General features: G+C 38.4%; 3 protein-coding genes across 6 annotated transcripts in view; 2 read left to right on the top strand and 1 right to left on the bottom strand.

Annotated features, from left to right (window-relative positions):
• The first annotated feature begins 1,854 nt into the window (after positions 1 to 1,854).
• LOC107707479 (leucine-rich repeat, immunoglobulin-like domain and transmembrane domain-containing protein 1) lies at positions 1,855 to 5,585 on the top strand. Its single transcript, XM_016511507.1, has 4 exons — positions 1,855 to 2,391; positions 2,825 to 3,285; positions 3,708 to 4,013; positions 4,188 to 5,585. Exons 1-4 carry the CDS (start codon positions 2,258 to 2,260, stop codon positions 5,228 to 5,230), a joined length of 1,944 nt encoding a protein of 647 aa, XP_016366993.1. The 5' UTR covers positions 1,855 to 2,257; the 3' UTR covers positions 5,231 to 5,585.
• Positions 5,586 to 5,847: 262 nt separating this feature from the next.
• Positions 5,848 to 9,766, top strand: lrit2 (leucine-rich repeat, immunoglobulin-like and transmembrane domains 2). Its single transcript, XM_016511520.1, has 3 exons — positions 5,848 to 6,324; positions 6,759 to 7,534; positions 8,240 to 9,766. Exons 1-3 carry the CDS (start codon positions 6,218 to 6,220, stop codon positions 9,040 to 9,042), a joined length of 1,686 nt encoding a protein of 561 aa, XP_016367006.1. The 5' UTR covers positions 5,848 to 6,217; the 3' UTR covers positions 9,043 to 9,766.
• Positions 9,767 to 11,842: 2,076 nt separating this feature from the next.
• The window catches only part of cdhr1a (cadherin-related family member 1a), a 14,077-nt gene continuing 9,631 nt past the window's right edge, over positions 11,843 to 16,288 (bottom strand). For 3 of the 4 annotated variants that reach the window (XM_016511471.1, XM_016511488.1, XM_016511478.1), the window contains 3 exons: positions 15,079 to 15,307; positions 14,741 to 14,995; positions 11,843 to 12,987 (listed from right to left, as the gene is read on the bottom strand). In XM_016511471.1, coding sequence (XP_016366957.1) covers positions 12,439 to 12,987; positions 14,741 to 14,995; positions 15,079 to 15,307 — 1,033 coding nt within the window. In that variant the 3' untranslated portion in view covers positions 11,843 to 12,438. Of the gene's footprint in view, positions 12,988 to 14,081; positions 14,449 to 14,740; positions 14,996 to 15,078; positions 15,308 to 16,288 lie in introns of those variants that run through there. The other variant, XM_016511495.1, reaches the window with a different exon arrangement.

Below are 16,288 nucleotides of genomic sequence, written 5' to 3'. Positions count from 1 at the left end.
GAGGTGGATGAGAACACTAACGGATACTGTATACCACACGGTGTGCATAGGGATGATTAGAGAAACTGTGCATTTACAATGACTTTCCTCAATTGTATGAGACAGACATTGTGGTTTGGAGAAAGAGAATAGATCTTCAGACACATTAGAGAGAGAAAATTACACTTGTATTCACAAATAGATTAGTTGTTGTTCTGAGATATAATTTTAGGGACATTTACAACATTAAGCCTTTACATCCTATACAATCCTAATGGCAAGATGTGTTCAGTGCTGAAATAGAAACATTTTGAATATTTTTAGACAAAATAGCCAATCCGAATTGCATTTAATAAAAGGCCCTTTGTTTCCTGATTGCATTATTCATACATGAGTGAAAGCCAAATGATAAGGTACAAAGAGTAACACTGATACACTAACCTACTTTCATCAGGAATAGATTTAATCAGATCTACAATCATCAGTGTTTTATCACAAGAAGTTCTGAGTATTTCCACATACAGGGCCTTACATATACAATGTATAATTTCTGAGTGAAACATATGAAATGGCAAAATTCAAATTCAGGGCTTATCATACCATACATGTCCCAAACAAAACCCATATTATTCAGTCAAGTATTTCAGTAAAGTTTACGAGGTTATGAAATATAATTTACATGTTAAAAATGCCTAGTCATATAACCATACAAAATCCTTTTTTTTTCACTCAAATTTCCACATACTTCTGTAAAGTAAAAGATGAATTTGGTTTTGTAACAAAGCTTTAACAACAACAAAAAAGTACATGGTACTGAGCTCACTGCAGCCTTTACTGAACTCTATATACTTTATAACTGTGACACTCACAAAAAGATCTTTAGGGGAATAATGTGACCTTAGTAGGTTTGTGAGAGAGGTTTAGGAAGTCAGAGGTTAAATTAAATGTTTAGCAGTTTATATATTAATCTACAAAACATCAGAACTGATATTAGAATAACTTATTGCACACTTTTCAAAACAAACAAATAATTAAAAATGAATTATTTAAAACTATAAATAACACTTTGCAAATTTTATTTTCTTGCCTTAAGCTCATGAGTAGAGAAATTCTGTTTTATATTTACAACTTGGCACTAAAGAACAGATGACCTGATTCCAAGGTTCAACCCATGTTGTGTTTACAAACCTGCAGTAGCACAAGCAAATAGGCTTCTGGCAAAAATAACTCTTGTGGTCCAACAGTTACAGGAACACAGTCTCATTAAACAGAGACACGCCATACCAGTTTTATACCAAGGAAATATTTACATGTAACCCTTTCAGAAAGTAAATGTGTGGAAAATTTTAACTCCTCTGCATTTGGCACTTATTAAAGTAACTCAAGAAAGATTTTTAAAATAGTTATTATCATTCCTGCACTTTTTTTTTTTTTTTTTACTGTTTTGAGCTCATGATGTTAAGATATTTTGTTAATTTTTTTCTTACATTGGCTTGTATCTGTCTATTAAGAACATAATATTAACAACAATTAATAACATAGTATTTATAAACCCTAACAACAGGCTCTTAGAAAGAACAAGCTGCCTGTCAGCCAAGGCCTAACAGGATTACATGAAGGAAAATATTTTAAAAATCCTATTGGACATGCCACTCAACGATAGCTGTGCACAAACTTGGATGTCCTTAGTCTGGCAACTCTCATGCTGACATTGCACATTAATTATTACAAGGAAGGATCGATAAACTAATTTTAATTATTTACAACATAGAAATAAATATTGTTTTATTTTTTTAACAGATGTTGAAACAAAATATTTCAACACTCCCTGGTCTCCCCTTTGTTCAGTGCAAGAACACAGTACCTAGACGATAGTGACTGGTACAGCCAGAACAGACCAACTTCCAAAAGTATCGTCAGCTCTTACACAATCTAGAAGTGATGCAACATATTTCTTAGTTTGGCTGTCAGATAGAGGATGGTTTGAAAGAGAGCTGGATGGGGGATGGGCATTCAACATTATGGCCAATTCAGAAATATTTCCTCCCTATAATTAACAGCTGTATCTCTGTGTAGCCTATCAGATTCCAAGATGCATCCCCATCTAAATGAAAATAACGCGCGTGATTTCGCTAATCCTTATCTGTCCTTTTTATCTGCTGGACTCGTAGCAGTCAGATCACTATGGGACTGCGACGATGACATGCTGGTTATTTTTTCCCATAATTGCAAGTGGGTGGTTTTTCATTAAAACTACGTTCGGCGGTGTTTTGTTGACATGAGTAGCGAAATGTCTCTTACTGTCCTTTTGGGTCTCCTACTGGCATCTGGTGGCTTTCCACTTGTTCGGAGCACCTGTCCTTCCCAATGCAGCTGCTTTTATCATAACCTGAGTGATGGATCAAGAGCCAGGTGAGCCTTGTTTTATTATCTCAACTGTAGCCTATTTAATTCATGCTATGCATTTTTACCCACTTGAAATGTGGTGCACTTGTGCCTTTTAGATTTTTGCGCATTTCACATTCTGGCTACATAATGTGCGTAATACAGTTTAGGATATATTTACACACTGAAGGTATTTACTTATTCTTATTTTTTAGTATCACTTAGAGTTTTAAAATATGAATATGAAATTTAAATTCAAAGATCTTTCATTTTCATTGCGCAATATGGGTATACATTTTGACGCAAATAATAACTTTTGATTTGTGATTTTTTTTATTTTATTTTATTTTACAAGCATTTGTAGCGTCAGTCAAAGCCCGCTGGTTTTAAAGATCCGTGTGCGCTTGCTTTCAAATCCCTGATTATCGCTCTTTATTCTGGTTTCTAATGCGTTTTGCAGGAGCGTGATTTGCAACGATCCCGAGATTTCCCTGTTGCCCGCCACGTTCCCAGGTGACACCTCGAAACTTCGGATTGAAAAGACTGCCATCAAGAGGATTCCGAGCGAGGCTTTTAGTTACCTCTCTAACTTAGAATTCCTTTGGATGTCTTTTAACGTTTTGTCCTCTCTCAACTCGGACAGTTTTCAGGGTTTGTACAGTTTAGAGGAACTAAGGCTCGATGGAAATTCGCTCACTTCGTTTCCGTGGGAATCCCTCATGGACATGCCCAGTCTGAGGCTACTCGATATACACAACAACCAGCTCTCCTCAGTATCGTCTGAGGCTGCTCCCTACATAAAAAATTTAACCTACCTGGATTTATCTAGCAATAATCTGCTGACAGTGCCATCTGAGGTCCTCAATACTTGGTTGACAGTCAAACACATCCAGGGAGCAGAAAGTTCAAAAATTATTCTTGGCAAGTTTTTCCTTTGTCATATTTTCTTAATTTAATATATTGAGGTTATTATTTATTTTATATATTTGTATATTTAATTATTTATATAGATTATATTTCTGTTTTTCTACTTAAAAATGTCCTGTTTAATTCAGTGTTACTTGCCTTTTCTTTGCAATTATTTGTGAAATTTACTAGTAATTTCAGACTGAAAATCGTTTCAAAGTAAATCCTGCACCAGTTTTTTTCAGTGTATATATTTTTATATAAATACATTAAAAAAATTCATAAAATACTAAAAAAAAAGAAAAAATCCCTTAATTTCTTAAGAAAACTTTTAGAGGAAATTCTCTCAAAATTCTAACTTTTTATTACAATCATAAAGGTTTTCTTAATTTAAGAGTTTTGTTGTAACTTGCCACTGATCATTTGCTTTGCCCCAGGTCTTCATGACAACCCTTGGTTGTGCGATTGTCGATTATACGACCTGGTCCAATTCCAGAAGTCTCCCAGTCTGTCGGTGGCTTTCATTGACACGAGGCTGAGGTGCGCAGATCCAGAGAGCCTCTCTGGAGTTCTGTTTAGCGATGCTGAGCTCCGGCGCTGCCAGGGGCCTCGTGTCCACACGGCCGTAGCCCGGGTGAGAAGCGCAGTGGGCAACAATGTCTTGCTGCGATGTGGAACCATTGGAGTTCCCATCCCCGAGCTGGCCTGGAGAAGGGCAGATGGGAAGCCACTGAATGGGACAGGTGAGTCAGCACAGTGGCGGGCAGCTAAGCAGCATTAGCCAGAAGTGCTAATGCACAGTGATTACACTGCTGGCACGGACACAACAATGCACTGTGATTACACAATACTAATTAGTTCTTGCATTTTGAGCGAATGTACTCAAGCGTTCTGCTTTTTTCCTTTAAATTTTGCAGCTCAACTGGAGAATTTGAAGGAGGGAATCGTTTGGTCTATTTTAAGCGTGCCTGCAGTGTCCTATCGTGACACGGGAAAATACATCTGCAAAGCAACAAATTATGCAGGGAGTGCAGAAGCTGTCATTTCTTTGATCATAAGTGACGCACCCAAAGCTGAGAATCTGACTGTGGATCCAAAAACCAAAGTGAAGTCCAAAAAGCCGAACCCAATAGTCAAGGCAGCCTATCAAGAAAAACACATCGCCACGTATGTTTCCCCAACTCCCAACAATGCGCTACCACTCGGTGCCACCGTGAGCTACACAGGCCCATATCCAGGTATGGAAAGCGACCATGCCGCTAACAGCCGGACGAATACCCAAACGGCCAGTCCTGACGGGTTCCTAGAGACCAATCTGAGCAACCTGGCTGCGAACACATCCTCGCTGCAGCAAGACCCCGACAGGGTTGTGCGCTCTGTGAAAGTGATTGGCGATACGGACTACACTGTGTGTCTGAACTGGAGGGCACCAACTGCCAAGAACACGACCGCTTTCAGTGTACTCTACGCTGTGTTTGGCGAGCGGGATATGCGCAGAATTAACGTCAGTCCAGGCAACAACCGGATCATCATCGAGGGACTGGTTCCAAAAACCAAATACATCGCCTGCGTGTGTGTCAAGGGGCTGATCCCCAAAAAGGAGCAGTGTGTAATCTTCTCAACAGATGCAGCGGCAAGCGCTAATGGAACCCAAAAGCTCATTAATGTAGTAGTAATCACGGTTGCCTGCGTGATAGCCGTGCCTCTGACTGTGATCGTGTGCTGCGGGGCACTTAAGAGGAAAATTAAGAAGTTTCTGGGCAAAAAGTCCAAAGACATTCAGGACTCGTATGTTACGTTTGAGACTCTGTCTCCCAGCACCAAGGCCAAAGGCTTGGAAGGGGAATATCTCAACAGACTGAATGCAGAGGAGTCCAACAGACTGCTGTCGGCCCGGTCCAGCCTAGACTCGGAGTCCACGGCTAAGATTGAGGGACAGCCCAACGAATACTTCTGCTGACAATATCCCTCAGCCACAATTCCACCACGCAGCCATCACAGTATCCAGGCCCAGCCGCAGTACCTGAGTGCACATAATCTATACCAGCAGTACATGACTGACCATCCGTGAAGAAGCTTCAGGATACTTAGCATAAGTAACAAAGTGCAGAAGTGAAGACTTTTATGTTGTCTTGGTAAAGTTGCTCTTTGTTAATGTGCTTTTGGACTTGGCTCTAAACTAAGCCTTTGGCTGGTGGTGGGGTTGTGGCTGAGCAATCCCAGGAACATGTAGATATGGACTTTTACCCCTTCAGACAGTGCTAGGAGGAACTGATTCAAAGGGAAATGTTCAAATGATTTGTTGTTTATTTGTATATGTGGAAAAAAATCTATAATATCTAATAATATAATAGTATAATATCTAATAATACTATTATTACATAAGGAATTGGGGATTCATTTCCACAGTTTGTTCATATTACACATAGTCATTAGTGTAACTGTAATGGAAACATATTAGTTGGAATTTTCATACACTGGAAAAAAAACTGGTGTAGAAACAGTTTTCACTTAGAAATTGGAAGTAAGTTTCTGAAACAGCAAGTAACACACTGAATTGAACATCACATTTTGGAATAGAAAGACAAAAATAATATTTTCTCATAAGCCACACTTCGATAATCTTTATTTATAACTTTAAATCATTGTGTATGTGACATTATTTCAGTTTACCATGTGAAACTTGTGCCACCTGAACCATTCAGAACTTTTGTGTCCCAGGTTGCTTAGTACCCATTTACGCTTCAAAATAAATTTTGTTTATATATTAAAAAAGTGTTACATTTAGTCTCTTTTTTTAAACAACAATAGTAGGTCAGATCTACAATTAAGTTCCAATCAGTCTCTCACGGGGTACGTCAAGGATTACCGATAATAGGCTTTGCTCAACTCTACCTGCAGTCATGTCATGAGCAGACACGGAGCGGATATAACGTTATAGGAGACTATGGATGCCTCGATTATATTTCGTTTGATTGTTTTCTTTCTTTTATTAAGTCATATCAGCTCAGAGTGTTTTCCAGGATGCTCCTGTGGGACTGACCGTTATGGGAGGTTAGTTGCAGCTCCTTTCAGTGCACACAGTATTAACAGACGTCAGCAGTGGCATTGAGCAAAGATTGTTTTTGTGTTGAGAACAGGGCTAGCTATAGTATGTGAGAGTTATAGTTTGTAAATATGAATATATGTATGATTAGAGGAACTTTTTTGCCTCTTTTGTTAAAGAAAGGAATAAAAAAATTGGTTATATATATGCATATGTGCTTTTATATTTTATTTTATTTTATTATAATTTTTTTTAGAATTGCTGTCCCTGATAGTACTGCCATTACTGCCATGCCAAGCATTTTTTCCAGAGAAATTGAAAACCTCTGCTAGACAGCTTGAATTCAGAAACATTTTTGTATTATTTTTAATAAATCCAAAGTTACGGGTTATCCAACCTTAAAAAAAAAAAATCAATTGAAAGTATGGAATGTTTTTTCTAGGTCACTCACGTGTATGGAAGCGCCACTATCCAGCATTCCTGAGAACATACCGGAAGATTTAACTAAAATCCGAATAGAGAAATCACTGCTAAGTGAGCTACCAAAGGCAGCGTTTTCCCATGTTAAGTTGCTAAAGCATCTCTGGCTGAACTTCAATGACATCGCCATCATAAATATCACAAGTCTGGAAGGTTTGGGCAACTTGACGGAGCTCCGGTTGCAGGGTAACAAACTGCGTTCAGTACCATGGACAGCGTTTGAGGAAACCCCCAACCTTAAGATCCTGGACCTGAAGCACAACCGCATCGACGCCCTCCCGGAACACGCGCTAAAGTTTCTACCAGGCCTGACCTACTTAGATCTGTCCTCTAATCAACTCTCAGTCATTTCTAAAGACGTTTTCCTGAACTGGCCTCTCTATCACACAGAAAACAAACACGAGCGACCTACAGCGTCCAACGTTGTTCTGGCGCTTCACGACAACCCGTGGCTGTGCGACTGTCGCCTGGGAGGCTTCATTGAGTTCATCAAATCTCTGAGTCCACCGTTCATTCTAATGAACTCATATTTGACATGCTCTAGCCCCGAATTCAAGGCAGGTAAATTTTTCCACGAGGTCGATCTAAAGACGTGTGTAAAGCCTGAGGTCAGCTCCCCAGACACCAACATCACCGCGCAGTTAGGACGGAACATCACGCTAACTTGCTTTGCCACGGCCAGACCTGAACCTGCTGTTCGGTGGATATATGGTCTTAAGATACTAAGAGGATTTCGTGGTAAGTGATATTTACATAGTCACACACGTTTGTCTTCACTTAAATAGATATCTTTATTTAAAAATTAGGTGCTTAACCCTCAATTAGTGCACACAGATATTATTACACTTGGGAATGGTGTAAAAACACCACCTTTTGTATGTTACAAAATTACATATATGTTTAAACCTCATCTTCTTACACAGTTCAGTTTAAATAAAATATAAGCATATTTATGTTCTAAGTTTCTAAAAATCACTCAAAAGTGTGTATCAAAAAAGTTTTTCGTAGCATTTATTTTTAATACAATTATAAACAAAAATTGGTGCAAATTCCAACTGTCTATTGTGACACTGTCAGAGATGTAGCAATGAATACATATTTATTATTTATATGAAAATAATATATTATTTTTTATATTGTATTAAAATATTAACACACACACATATATATATAAATATATATCATAGATTTATAAATGATCAATATAACAATCATCATCATCATGAATAGTAATAATACTAATTATAAATGCATTCTTTTTTTTATAAATTATTAATATATTTTGTATATTTATTTTATAAAATAATATATAATAGATTTTATATAGATTTTTTATTTAAATTTTTTTTTTTTATATATAGATTGTTATTTATAATAATAACAAAATGTTGTTGTTGTTATTAAATTGTCCTTAGTTTCAAAAACTGTTTATTGTGTGTTCAGAGATTCAGAGCCGTGTGGATGAGGACACCATCAAGTCTCAGCTGATCCTTCCTTCGCTCCATCCGGCCGATCGAGGGCTTTACACCTGCACTGCCAACAACTTCATCGGCAATTCCTCTATCAGTGTTTTACTGGATGTGAAGTCTCCGGAAGGCTCAGTGTCTCATTCCTCAGGCTTCCCTGCTGCCATCGCTGAGGAAAATGTTTACATTGATATCCGTATTGCCAAGCAGACAGTCTATGGCATCACAGTCGAGTGGCATGCTGTGACAGACAATCCAGCTGAAACCTGGTTCACCATCCATTTTGGCCGATATGACACACTCAAGAAGGAGCAGATATATATTGGGCCAGGTATCAACACATACTCTGTCACAGACCTGCTACCGGCCACTAAATATGAAATCTGTGTTACTCTAAAAAACCAGGCTCCTCGGGATGGCCAGTGCATTGTATTTGTGACAGGCAGTGATTTCAATGAGATGGAACAGAGAGAGAAGCTCATTCATATTGTCATCATTGTACTTGCCATGGTGCTCGCTGTGCCCGCTGGAATGTACGCCTGCACCACCGATGCCAAGTTCAACTGCTTTGAGCGCTGCACGGAGATGTGGAGAAACAGGAGACATTCGGAACGCTCTCCCACATCTGATGAGAGACAGGGCACGTTTGACAGTCTCCAAGCTGCCAGTGATGAGGGCCTCTGCAAGGAGTCCAGCAAAGAGCAGAAAGCCAGACGAAGGTCTGCTGAGAAGATACAGAAACCAAAGAATGAACGAAGACCGACAGCTGAGCTTTACTGACACCACACACTCAAAGACAGCTATAGACTCATTAATACCCATGAAAGGATTCAGACAAGCCTCCATTTAATTACATTGTGACATTTATCCAGCTTGAGTGGAGATCCGAGTAAAGTTAATATGCTTATTATGGATGCCACAATCTTCAGAAGAGAGTCTCAACTGGTCATGAACTCATGGATTAGCTGCTGCTCAACAGGGTTTTCCAGACAAACTGGTCAAATCCATGGAATAAAAGCAAAGACCATTAATACACTGAATCTCTAGTACAACTATATTTAGAAGAGAACAAATGCACTTTGACAACTCGTGAGTATTAGTAGGGCTCAAAACATAGAAAACATTCATAATACAACTACTGTATATAAAATTGATTTTGATCAGTTTATTATATGTGGTTGATGATGATATTTTTAATCTAAATTATGAATTATTTTAGGTTGAGTTGCACTTGTATGATTGTTTATGTAACAGATTTATTTTAATGCACATAATACGAACACAGGAGCACAAAACAGATTAGGATTTGTTTATGCCTGTTCCATATCATGTCGATCCAACAGTGGACCCAATACTTTACTTTTAAAATAGACACTGGTGTCAGCTAGCAAGCACTTTGGCAAACAAACTGAAAATGTCATATACAGACAATGAAAACTGAACAATGAGTGATACAAGACTGAAATGCACTGACCTTTAAAGGAACTGAAACTGACTTTAATTTGAACATAACTCTAAGTTGCTGTTTTGGAAAATAAATGTTATAAATATTGTTTTATGACCATATTGTTTTATGTCCTAAAGTATTATACTTTGTTTCTTTTAAAAAAATGAGTGATAGGTGCAATATTTGTCTGTCAGTAAATGTATAAAAGTATATATCTGAACTTGTGTTTCTGTAGTTGATTTTGTATGATAGATTGTGGACAGTGCAATTGAAGGCTTTAAATTTCATTCAAGAGATTTGTGAAGATGCATGAAATAACTATCAGGCCGAAGGTTTAGCGCTGCTGAAGCGTGCCACTCTGCACCAATCCAGGCTTGTTGACAGTTACGCTTTGTTTTTTTCCGTTGTGGTGCTGCTAAACCAGGATTAAAACATACAGTACGTAACCAATCATGCTACGTCACTAAAGCAGAGCACAGTTCTCTGCATACGGTATACTTATACCCATGCTCATAAATCTGTGCGTGGAACTTTTTGAAAATGGTTTTAATGGATATGTTTTTGATACTTGAAGAGTGCTTAAAGAAAACAGATCTTTGTTATGTATTTCAGTGTTAAACTTTGAGTGTTCTGACTTTACATCACTTTACAGGTCTCTGTGACCTTAACCAGAGGGCTCCAAAATCAACTAGTCAAAATGTACGCATCTTGGTTTGAATGTTCTGTTTTTCTTTTATCCCAGTCCATCAGCGCACTTTGCAAGTTTGTAATCCTCTCTAAAAAACCCAGTAATCCTACATGCTTCCTGCAGGGTATAATTCCATGTCATTTGTGCTTTTACCCCCAGTGCTGCTTTTACTATCTGAAAACAGACTTTCCTCATCACAGCAATGTCTTATGTACTTTAAAGAAGAAAGAGTCATAAACATTTTCAACGATGAATAGCACACACCTAAAAAACTTACAGTGCATGTGTCTCTTTAAATGTATAAACACATGTTTAGAGATTTAGGAAAGCCAGAGAAAGACAACTCATAATTTGTCTTCTAAATATTAAAGTCGCCAAATCTGAAAATGTTAAGCCCTAAAAGAACAAGCACGTGCTAAAATAACCAAATCACAGCTGCACATGGTAAGTTTCTGAAATATTTGAGTCACATTACTCATAAAAAAAAAATGTATTTGTAAAAAAACAACAAAAAAAGTATCTAAAATAACTTCTGGGTTTTAAAATCTGTTTTAAATAAAGAGAGAAAAAAAGATTCACCAGCTGCAGCTGCTATATTACACTGAAGAAAATGCAACAGACACAAAGTTGTAAGATGATATACAAAGCAGTTTCATATCACAGGACCCCCTTAAAAATGTGCTATGCTACAAATAAATACAAATGAAACAACACATTTGAATAAACGTCAATTTATTTACAAAAGGTTGTATAGACGGTTTCATCGGTCGCACGCGCCTGGCCCGAAGTTAACTTCCGGAATGTGTTTGTTTATCAGTCTGGCTATGGCGCCGGCTACAAACACAGTTAAAGTTAAGGTGAATAGACTGAAGTTGGGCTCAGGTGGTTGTGCTGTGGGATGTGTTTCCCATACATTTATTTATTTGTGGCGCTCGCCACAATATCAAAACTGACGGATTTTCCAAAAGGCTTCGTTGAATAAACATAAGCACGTACTGCACGTTTAAAAATCAAAACGAGGCGCGGGTGTTTTTATATCACTGTATTTCTGAAGGAAGACTATCTTTAGAAAATTGTCGATGTCATTTTCATTTCATCTCACATGTTATATGCCTGATAAAGCAGCGTTTGTGAGCCGTTACTGGGGAAACCTCTGTTTCTCCAGCTTTAAAGCACCTCCTACTGGCAGAGAATGAATTGGCATTTTCAGCAAAACTTCACAAGGATAAAAGTGCCCCTAGTTGAAGAAACGCCCATAAACAGAGATCATTCCAACAATTATTTGACATTTAATACTTAACTGCATGAACACTGACAAGGTACATGAAACATTGCACAAATTGATAACGTAACACTGGTTTTCCTCACTGAAGGACAGGAAGATAACTATTTACTCAAATAATTATATAATATTGCAACTGTTTGTGATTTTCAGGGGTCCATCAGTCCAAAAAATGTATTTACCAAATAAACCAGCAAATGAATGCTTAGAATTTGACATTGTTAGTGTTCGTTCAAGGTCCAAAAGATATGATATGAGACCCAGAATGGATTTATTTACTGGCCTCAGCAACACTTGTATTTTTGAAAGAAAAAAAAAACTATTCCCATTTTAAAAAAAAAACAAATATAGTGCATACTACATGATTTTGAAGAATGAAAACTCACACTCCTTGCCAGTTATACACAGTTAAAAATAAATAAATAAATAAAAATGTCAGTGAAACAGAGTAAACGTTAACCAATTATTTTCCATCCAGAAGAGGGCAGTACACAGAGTCGTCGTATAAGCAAGGTGTTAGTCTTGGCTAGTGACACTTTCCCTCAATTCCACTAGGTTCAACCTGCAATCCCAGCTAAACTCTTCACGCATTAGAAAAGACACTGTACAGTAAGAAGCTTCCAGAGCTGGCCTGCTGAGATCTGGTCCTTGCTCAAATCTGGCCTGAAATCTCTTTTGTCAGAAGAAACATGACAGAGAATTGGCAGAGGGACACGTTTTCTCTCCATTGAACACTGGTATATATATACATGCATTTCATCAGTATCGGTTTGCCATGTTTTTCTGCTCCAGTCTAAGTTTGAGTTCAGAAACCAGTGCTGTGTTGACAGGATTGTCTTTACCCCTATGAGATCTTTTCTTTGTCTTGGAGGCCACCGAGGCAGAAACTGTAGGTACCGTCCACTCCCGATCACCGTGTCTATAGTGACTTGGCAATGGCGGGGGCATGACAGGGGCGTTAGGAGGCGACGGAGGGGCTCGATGTGAACATCCTATGACATTATTGTTACGGTTGATATTGTCTGCTGTAGGGATCTCCAGATCCTCATTTCTAAACTTACCTCCACAGCATTCCTCTCTGAATGGTTGCTGGAAGTCGTCTTGTCTCCGGGGTTTACGCTTCCTTCGTATGATGCGACGGGAGGGTAGGATCTTGTTGGACTTGACATTTCTCACGTATATAACAGTAGAGATGAAGACTGTCACAAAAACCATGATTATAATGACACCACTGACCAAGCCTAGGAATTGCATGGGATTTTCCCTACATTTCAATAAAAAGGACGTCAAAGGTCCCTTGAGTTGAGTCTGTAAAAGAGCACAAAGAGAAATCAAGTCCATAGGACCCAAGGATGATGTACTATAGGCTTCCTGCTGTTTGGTCAGAGACACATGGTAAAAGTGAGGCAAATAAACATCTCAACTCCCAGAGAGGCCAACAGCAGTTAGCACAGCATACTTGCGTCAAATGTATTTAGAGTCAGTATACTGTATGGGTTAGAAAGCATTGCATAGCATCTCAAAAGCTGAGAACAGATTGATAACAATTGATTTGGTGGCAATTCATTTGGTGATTTATAAGTTCTGTTAAAGACTAAATGGATTTGAATGTTAAAACAGAGTCTGGTTGCACAGTAAGACAAGATCAGAAGGGTTGAATGAGGCACCCAGAATTACGACCATGCAGCCTCATTTTTATAATCTCAAAAACATCTACTGTATGATGTAGACTGAACGGATAAACGGACTATTGTTTGGAGCCACATAAGAGCAAAATAAAAGCTATTATTCTGAAAGGGTGTACTCACACTAGGCACGGTTGCCTTGAACCGAGCGCGATTATCCCCCCTCCCCACTCCCCCGCTGGCCTGCACTCACACTTGCACTAAACACTCTGGGCCGGAGCACGCTTACGTCATGTATGAGATAACGGAGAAAACCACTTTCGTTAATATTCTGCCGAATAATTAATAATAATTAATTTATCATTTATGCCGTGCATTGATATTCACTTATGTATCAGAAAATTATTACGGAAGCAGCTGACGTTAATGAAATAATTTGCAGCTTTACTCGCAAACTACATTTCCTGTTCATCAATAAGGTAAGAACCAGAGCCATTATAAACCTAAATATACTTGATTCAATTAAATAAACTGAAAAGTTTAGTGCAGTAGTAGTAATAGATTATGTTTGTGGTCGTAATGATGACAGTAGCGCACACAAAATAGTATCTGTTCCGTGCTCCGGCGCGGTTAGCGTTCACACTGCATGCGTACCACGCCCGAGCCCAGCCGAACCGTGCCCTGGCCCACCTCTTCCAACCGGGCCAGGGCCGTCTAAACGAACCGCGCCCGAGCGCGGCGCTCCGCTCACACTAGTCAAACGAACCGGGCTTTGGGGGTCAAACGCGCTCGGGCACGGTTCAAAACGCCTAGTGTGAGTACATCCTAATAACTGTGCTCGTGTACTCTTTTACAGACTTTTCACTTAAACAACAGTAAAATCATGTAAGGATGGAAAAATATGAAGAAGAATGCTAAGTTTTGGTGTCGGTGTCAAAGTGTCTGATGGTCAGGGCCTCCTAATAATCTTTCTGATCTTGCCCCTTGGCTGGACCCGGGACTTTTTCACAGATTTCCAGAAAATTATGGTGGATATGAAAATGGTCAGACAGATGGCGAGGACTACAGTGCTCAAACAAATCCCGAAAACAGTCCAGGGCCGAGTTCTCAGACTCAAGAAGTATGAAATCATTCTGGATTTGATCTGTAAAGCACAGAATAACACAAAACTTATACTAGATTTGATATGAGGTTTGCTTACAATACAGCATGATTCAGTTGTATTTTTTTTTTTGTATGCATTTAAGAGATATATTTATATTCTGATAGCTTTTCTGGTTTTCATGTGCAATTACGTGACTGTCAAAATGCATAAATGAGAAGGTCTCTTGAGTTGTTTTGAATGGCAATCATATTTTCTTATATACAATAAATACTTTCATATTTGAAATTAATAGGATTCTCAGGAAAAAAAGCATTAATAAAGACCCACTTACCGCTTCTGTGATGTCAATCTTTACCACCGTGGTGGTGCTGAAGGATGGTGAACCTCTGTCTTTGGCCTGAACAACCACAGACCAGGTACAGTCTTTGTGATTGCTGATATTCTGGACTATGTCCATGGACTTGATGTACGGCTTCAGCTTTATTTCTCCTGTGTCTGCATCCATGTCAAATATGTCATCTGGGTCAGACTTCATGATGGAGTATTCAATGACATTATTGGGCTCTTCTGCATCTTCATCAATCGCCTACAAATAATCAAACACAGTCAACTGACCAGTGTTCTATTAGAAGAACAAACAGAACATACAATATAACAAATATAGCTAACCTCTATTTTTACTGGTGCACCAATCACCATTGTCTTCTCTAGAGAGTTTTCATTGAATGCTGGTGAATGGTCATTGAGGTCCATAATGGTGACAAAGACTTCTGCAAGGCTGTATTTTCCGTCAGTGTCTTCGGCTTTCACATAAAAGTTATACTTTGATTTAACCTCGGCATCCAGACTGGCCCAGGGCTGAGTGTAGATGATTCCAGAATCAGGCTGAATGAGAAACCTGCGGAAAAATATAAAACAGGAAATGAGTTCTATAGGGAAAACCAGGATTACACAGAGCTTGTTGTGTTCAGGGAGATGTTAACATGATTTAAAGCTTTCAGAACACTCTAAATGAGTCACTGGTACTCTCTCTATTTGAAAACTGTTATTTATACTTATTGTCAACAGGATGAAATTGTCTATACTACTGTCCAAACGTTTAGGGTTGGTAAGATTATTTATGTGTTTGAAAGGCTGAATTTATTTGATCAAAAAGTACAGTAAAAACTACTGTTGTCAAACATTATATAATTTTAAACAGCTATTTCCTATATGAATATATTTTAAAATGTAATTTATTCTTGCAATGTCAAGGCTGAATTTTCAGCATCTATTACTTCAGTCTTCAGCATCACATGATCCTTCAGAAATCATTCTAATATGCTGATTTGGTGCTCAATAAATATTTCTTATTATCAGTGTTGTAAAAAAACCAGCATTTATTTTAAATAAAAATGTTTTGTTAACAATGTAAATCACTTTTAATCAATATTAATGCAACCTTGCTAACTAAAATCATCATTGCCCCTGTGAGTGAGTGAATGAGTGAGTGAGAGAATGAATGAGTGAGTGAGTGAGTGAATGAGTGAGAGAATGAATGAGTGAGTGAGTGAGTAAGTGAGTGAATGAGTGAGAGAATGAATGAGTGAGTGAGTGAATGAGTGAGTGAATGAGTGAGAGAATGAATGAGTGAGTGAGTGAATGAGTGAGTGAATGAGTGAGAGAATGAATGAGTGAGTGAGTAAGTGAGTGAGTGAATGAGTGTGTGTGTGTGAGAGTGAGTGAGTGAGTGAGTGAGTGAATGAGTGAGTGTGTGTGTGTGTGTGTGTGAGTGAGTGAGTGAGTGAGTGAGTGAATGAGAGAGAATGAATGAGTGAGTGTGTGTGTGTGAGTGAGTGAATGAGTGAGAGAATGAATGAGGGAGTGAGTGTATGAGTGA

The sequence above is a fragment of the Sinocyclocheilus rhinocerous genome, unplaced genomic scaffold (genome assembly GCF_001515625.1).
Source record: "Sinocyclocheilus rhinocerous isolate Xijiao unplaced genomic scaffold, SAMN03320098_v1.1 scaffold1243, whole genome shotgun sequence".
Classification (NCBI taxonomy): Eukaryota; Metazoa; Chordata; class Actinopteri; order Cypriniformes; family Cyprinidae; genus Sinocyclocheilus; species Sinocyclocheilus rhinocerous.
Note: the sequence above shows the minus strand (reverse complement) of the source record. Positions and strands in the feature narration are given on the sequence as shown.

Excerpts from the sequence above, each read along its gene's own strand:
- LOC107707479 (XM_016511507.1), top strand. The coding sequence starts at position 2,258 with ATGAGTAGCGAAATGTCTCTTACTGTCCTTTTGGGTCTCCTACTGGCA. Across the intron at positions 2,392-2,824 it reads AGTGATGGATCAAGAGCCAG|GAGCGTGATTTGCAACGATC; the intron begins GTGAGCCTTGTT and ends TGCGTTTTGCAG. Across the intron at positions 3,286-3,707 it reads AAGTTCAAAAATTATTCTTG|GTCTTCATGACAACCCTTGG; the intron begins GCAAGTTTTTCC and ends GCTTTGCCCCAG.
- lrit2 (XM_016511520.1), top strand. The coding sequence starts at position 6,218 with ATGGATGCCTCGATTATATTTCGTTTGATTGTTTTCTTTCTTTTATTA. Across the intron at positions 6,325-6,758 it reads GGGACTGACCGTTATGGGAG|GTCACTCACGTGTATGGAAG; the intron begins GTTAGTTGCAGC and ends TGTTTTTTCTAG. Across the intron at positions 7,535-8,239 it reads GATACTAAGAGGATTTCGTG|AGATTCAGAGCCGTGTGGAT; the intron begins GTAAGTGATATT and ends TTGTGTGTTCAG.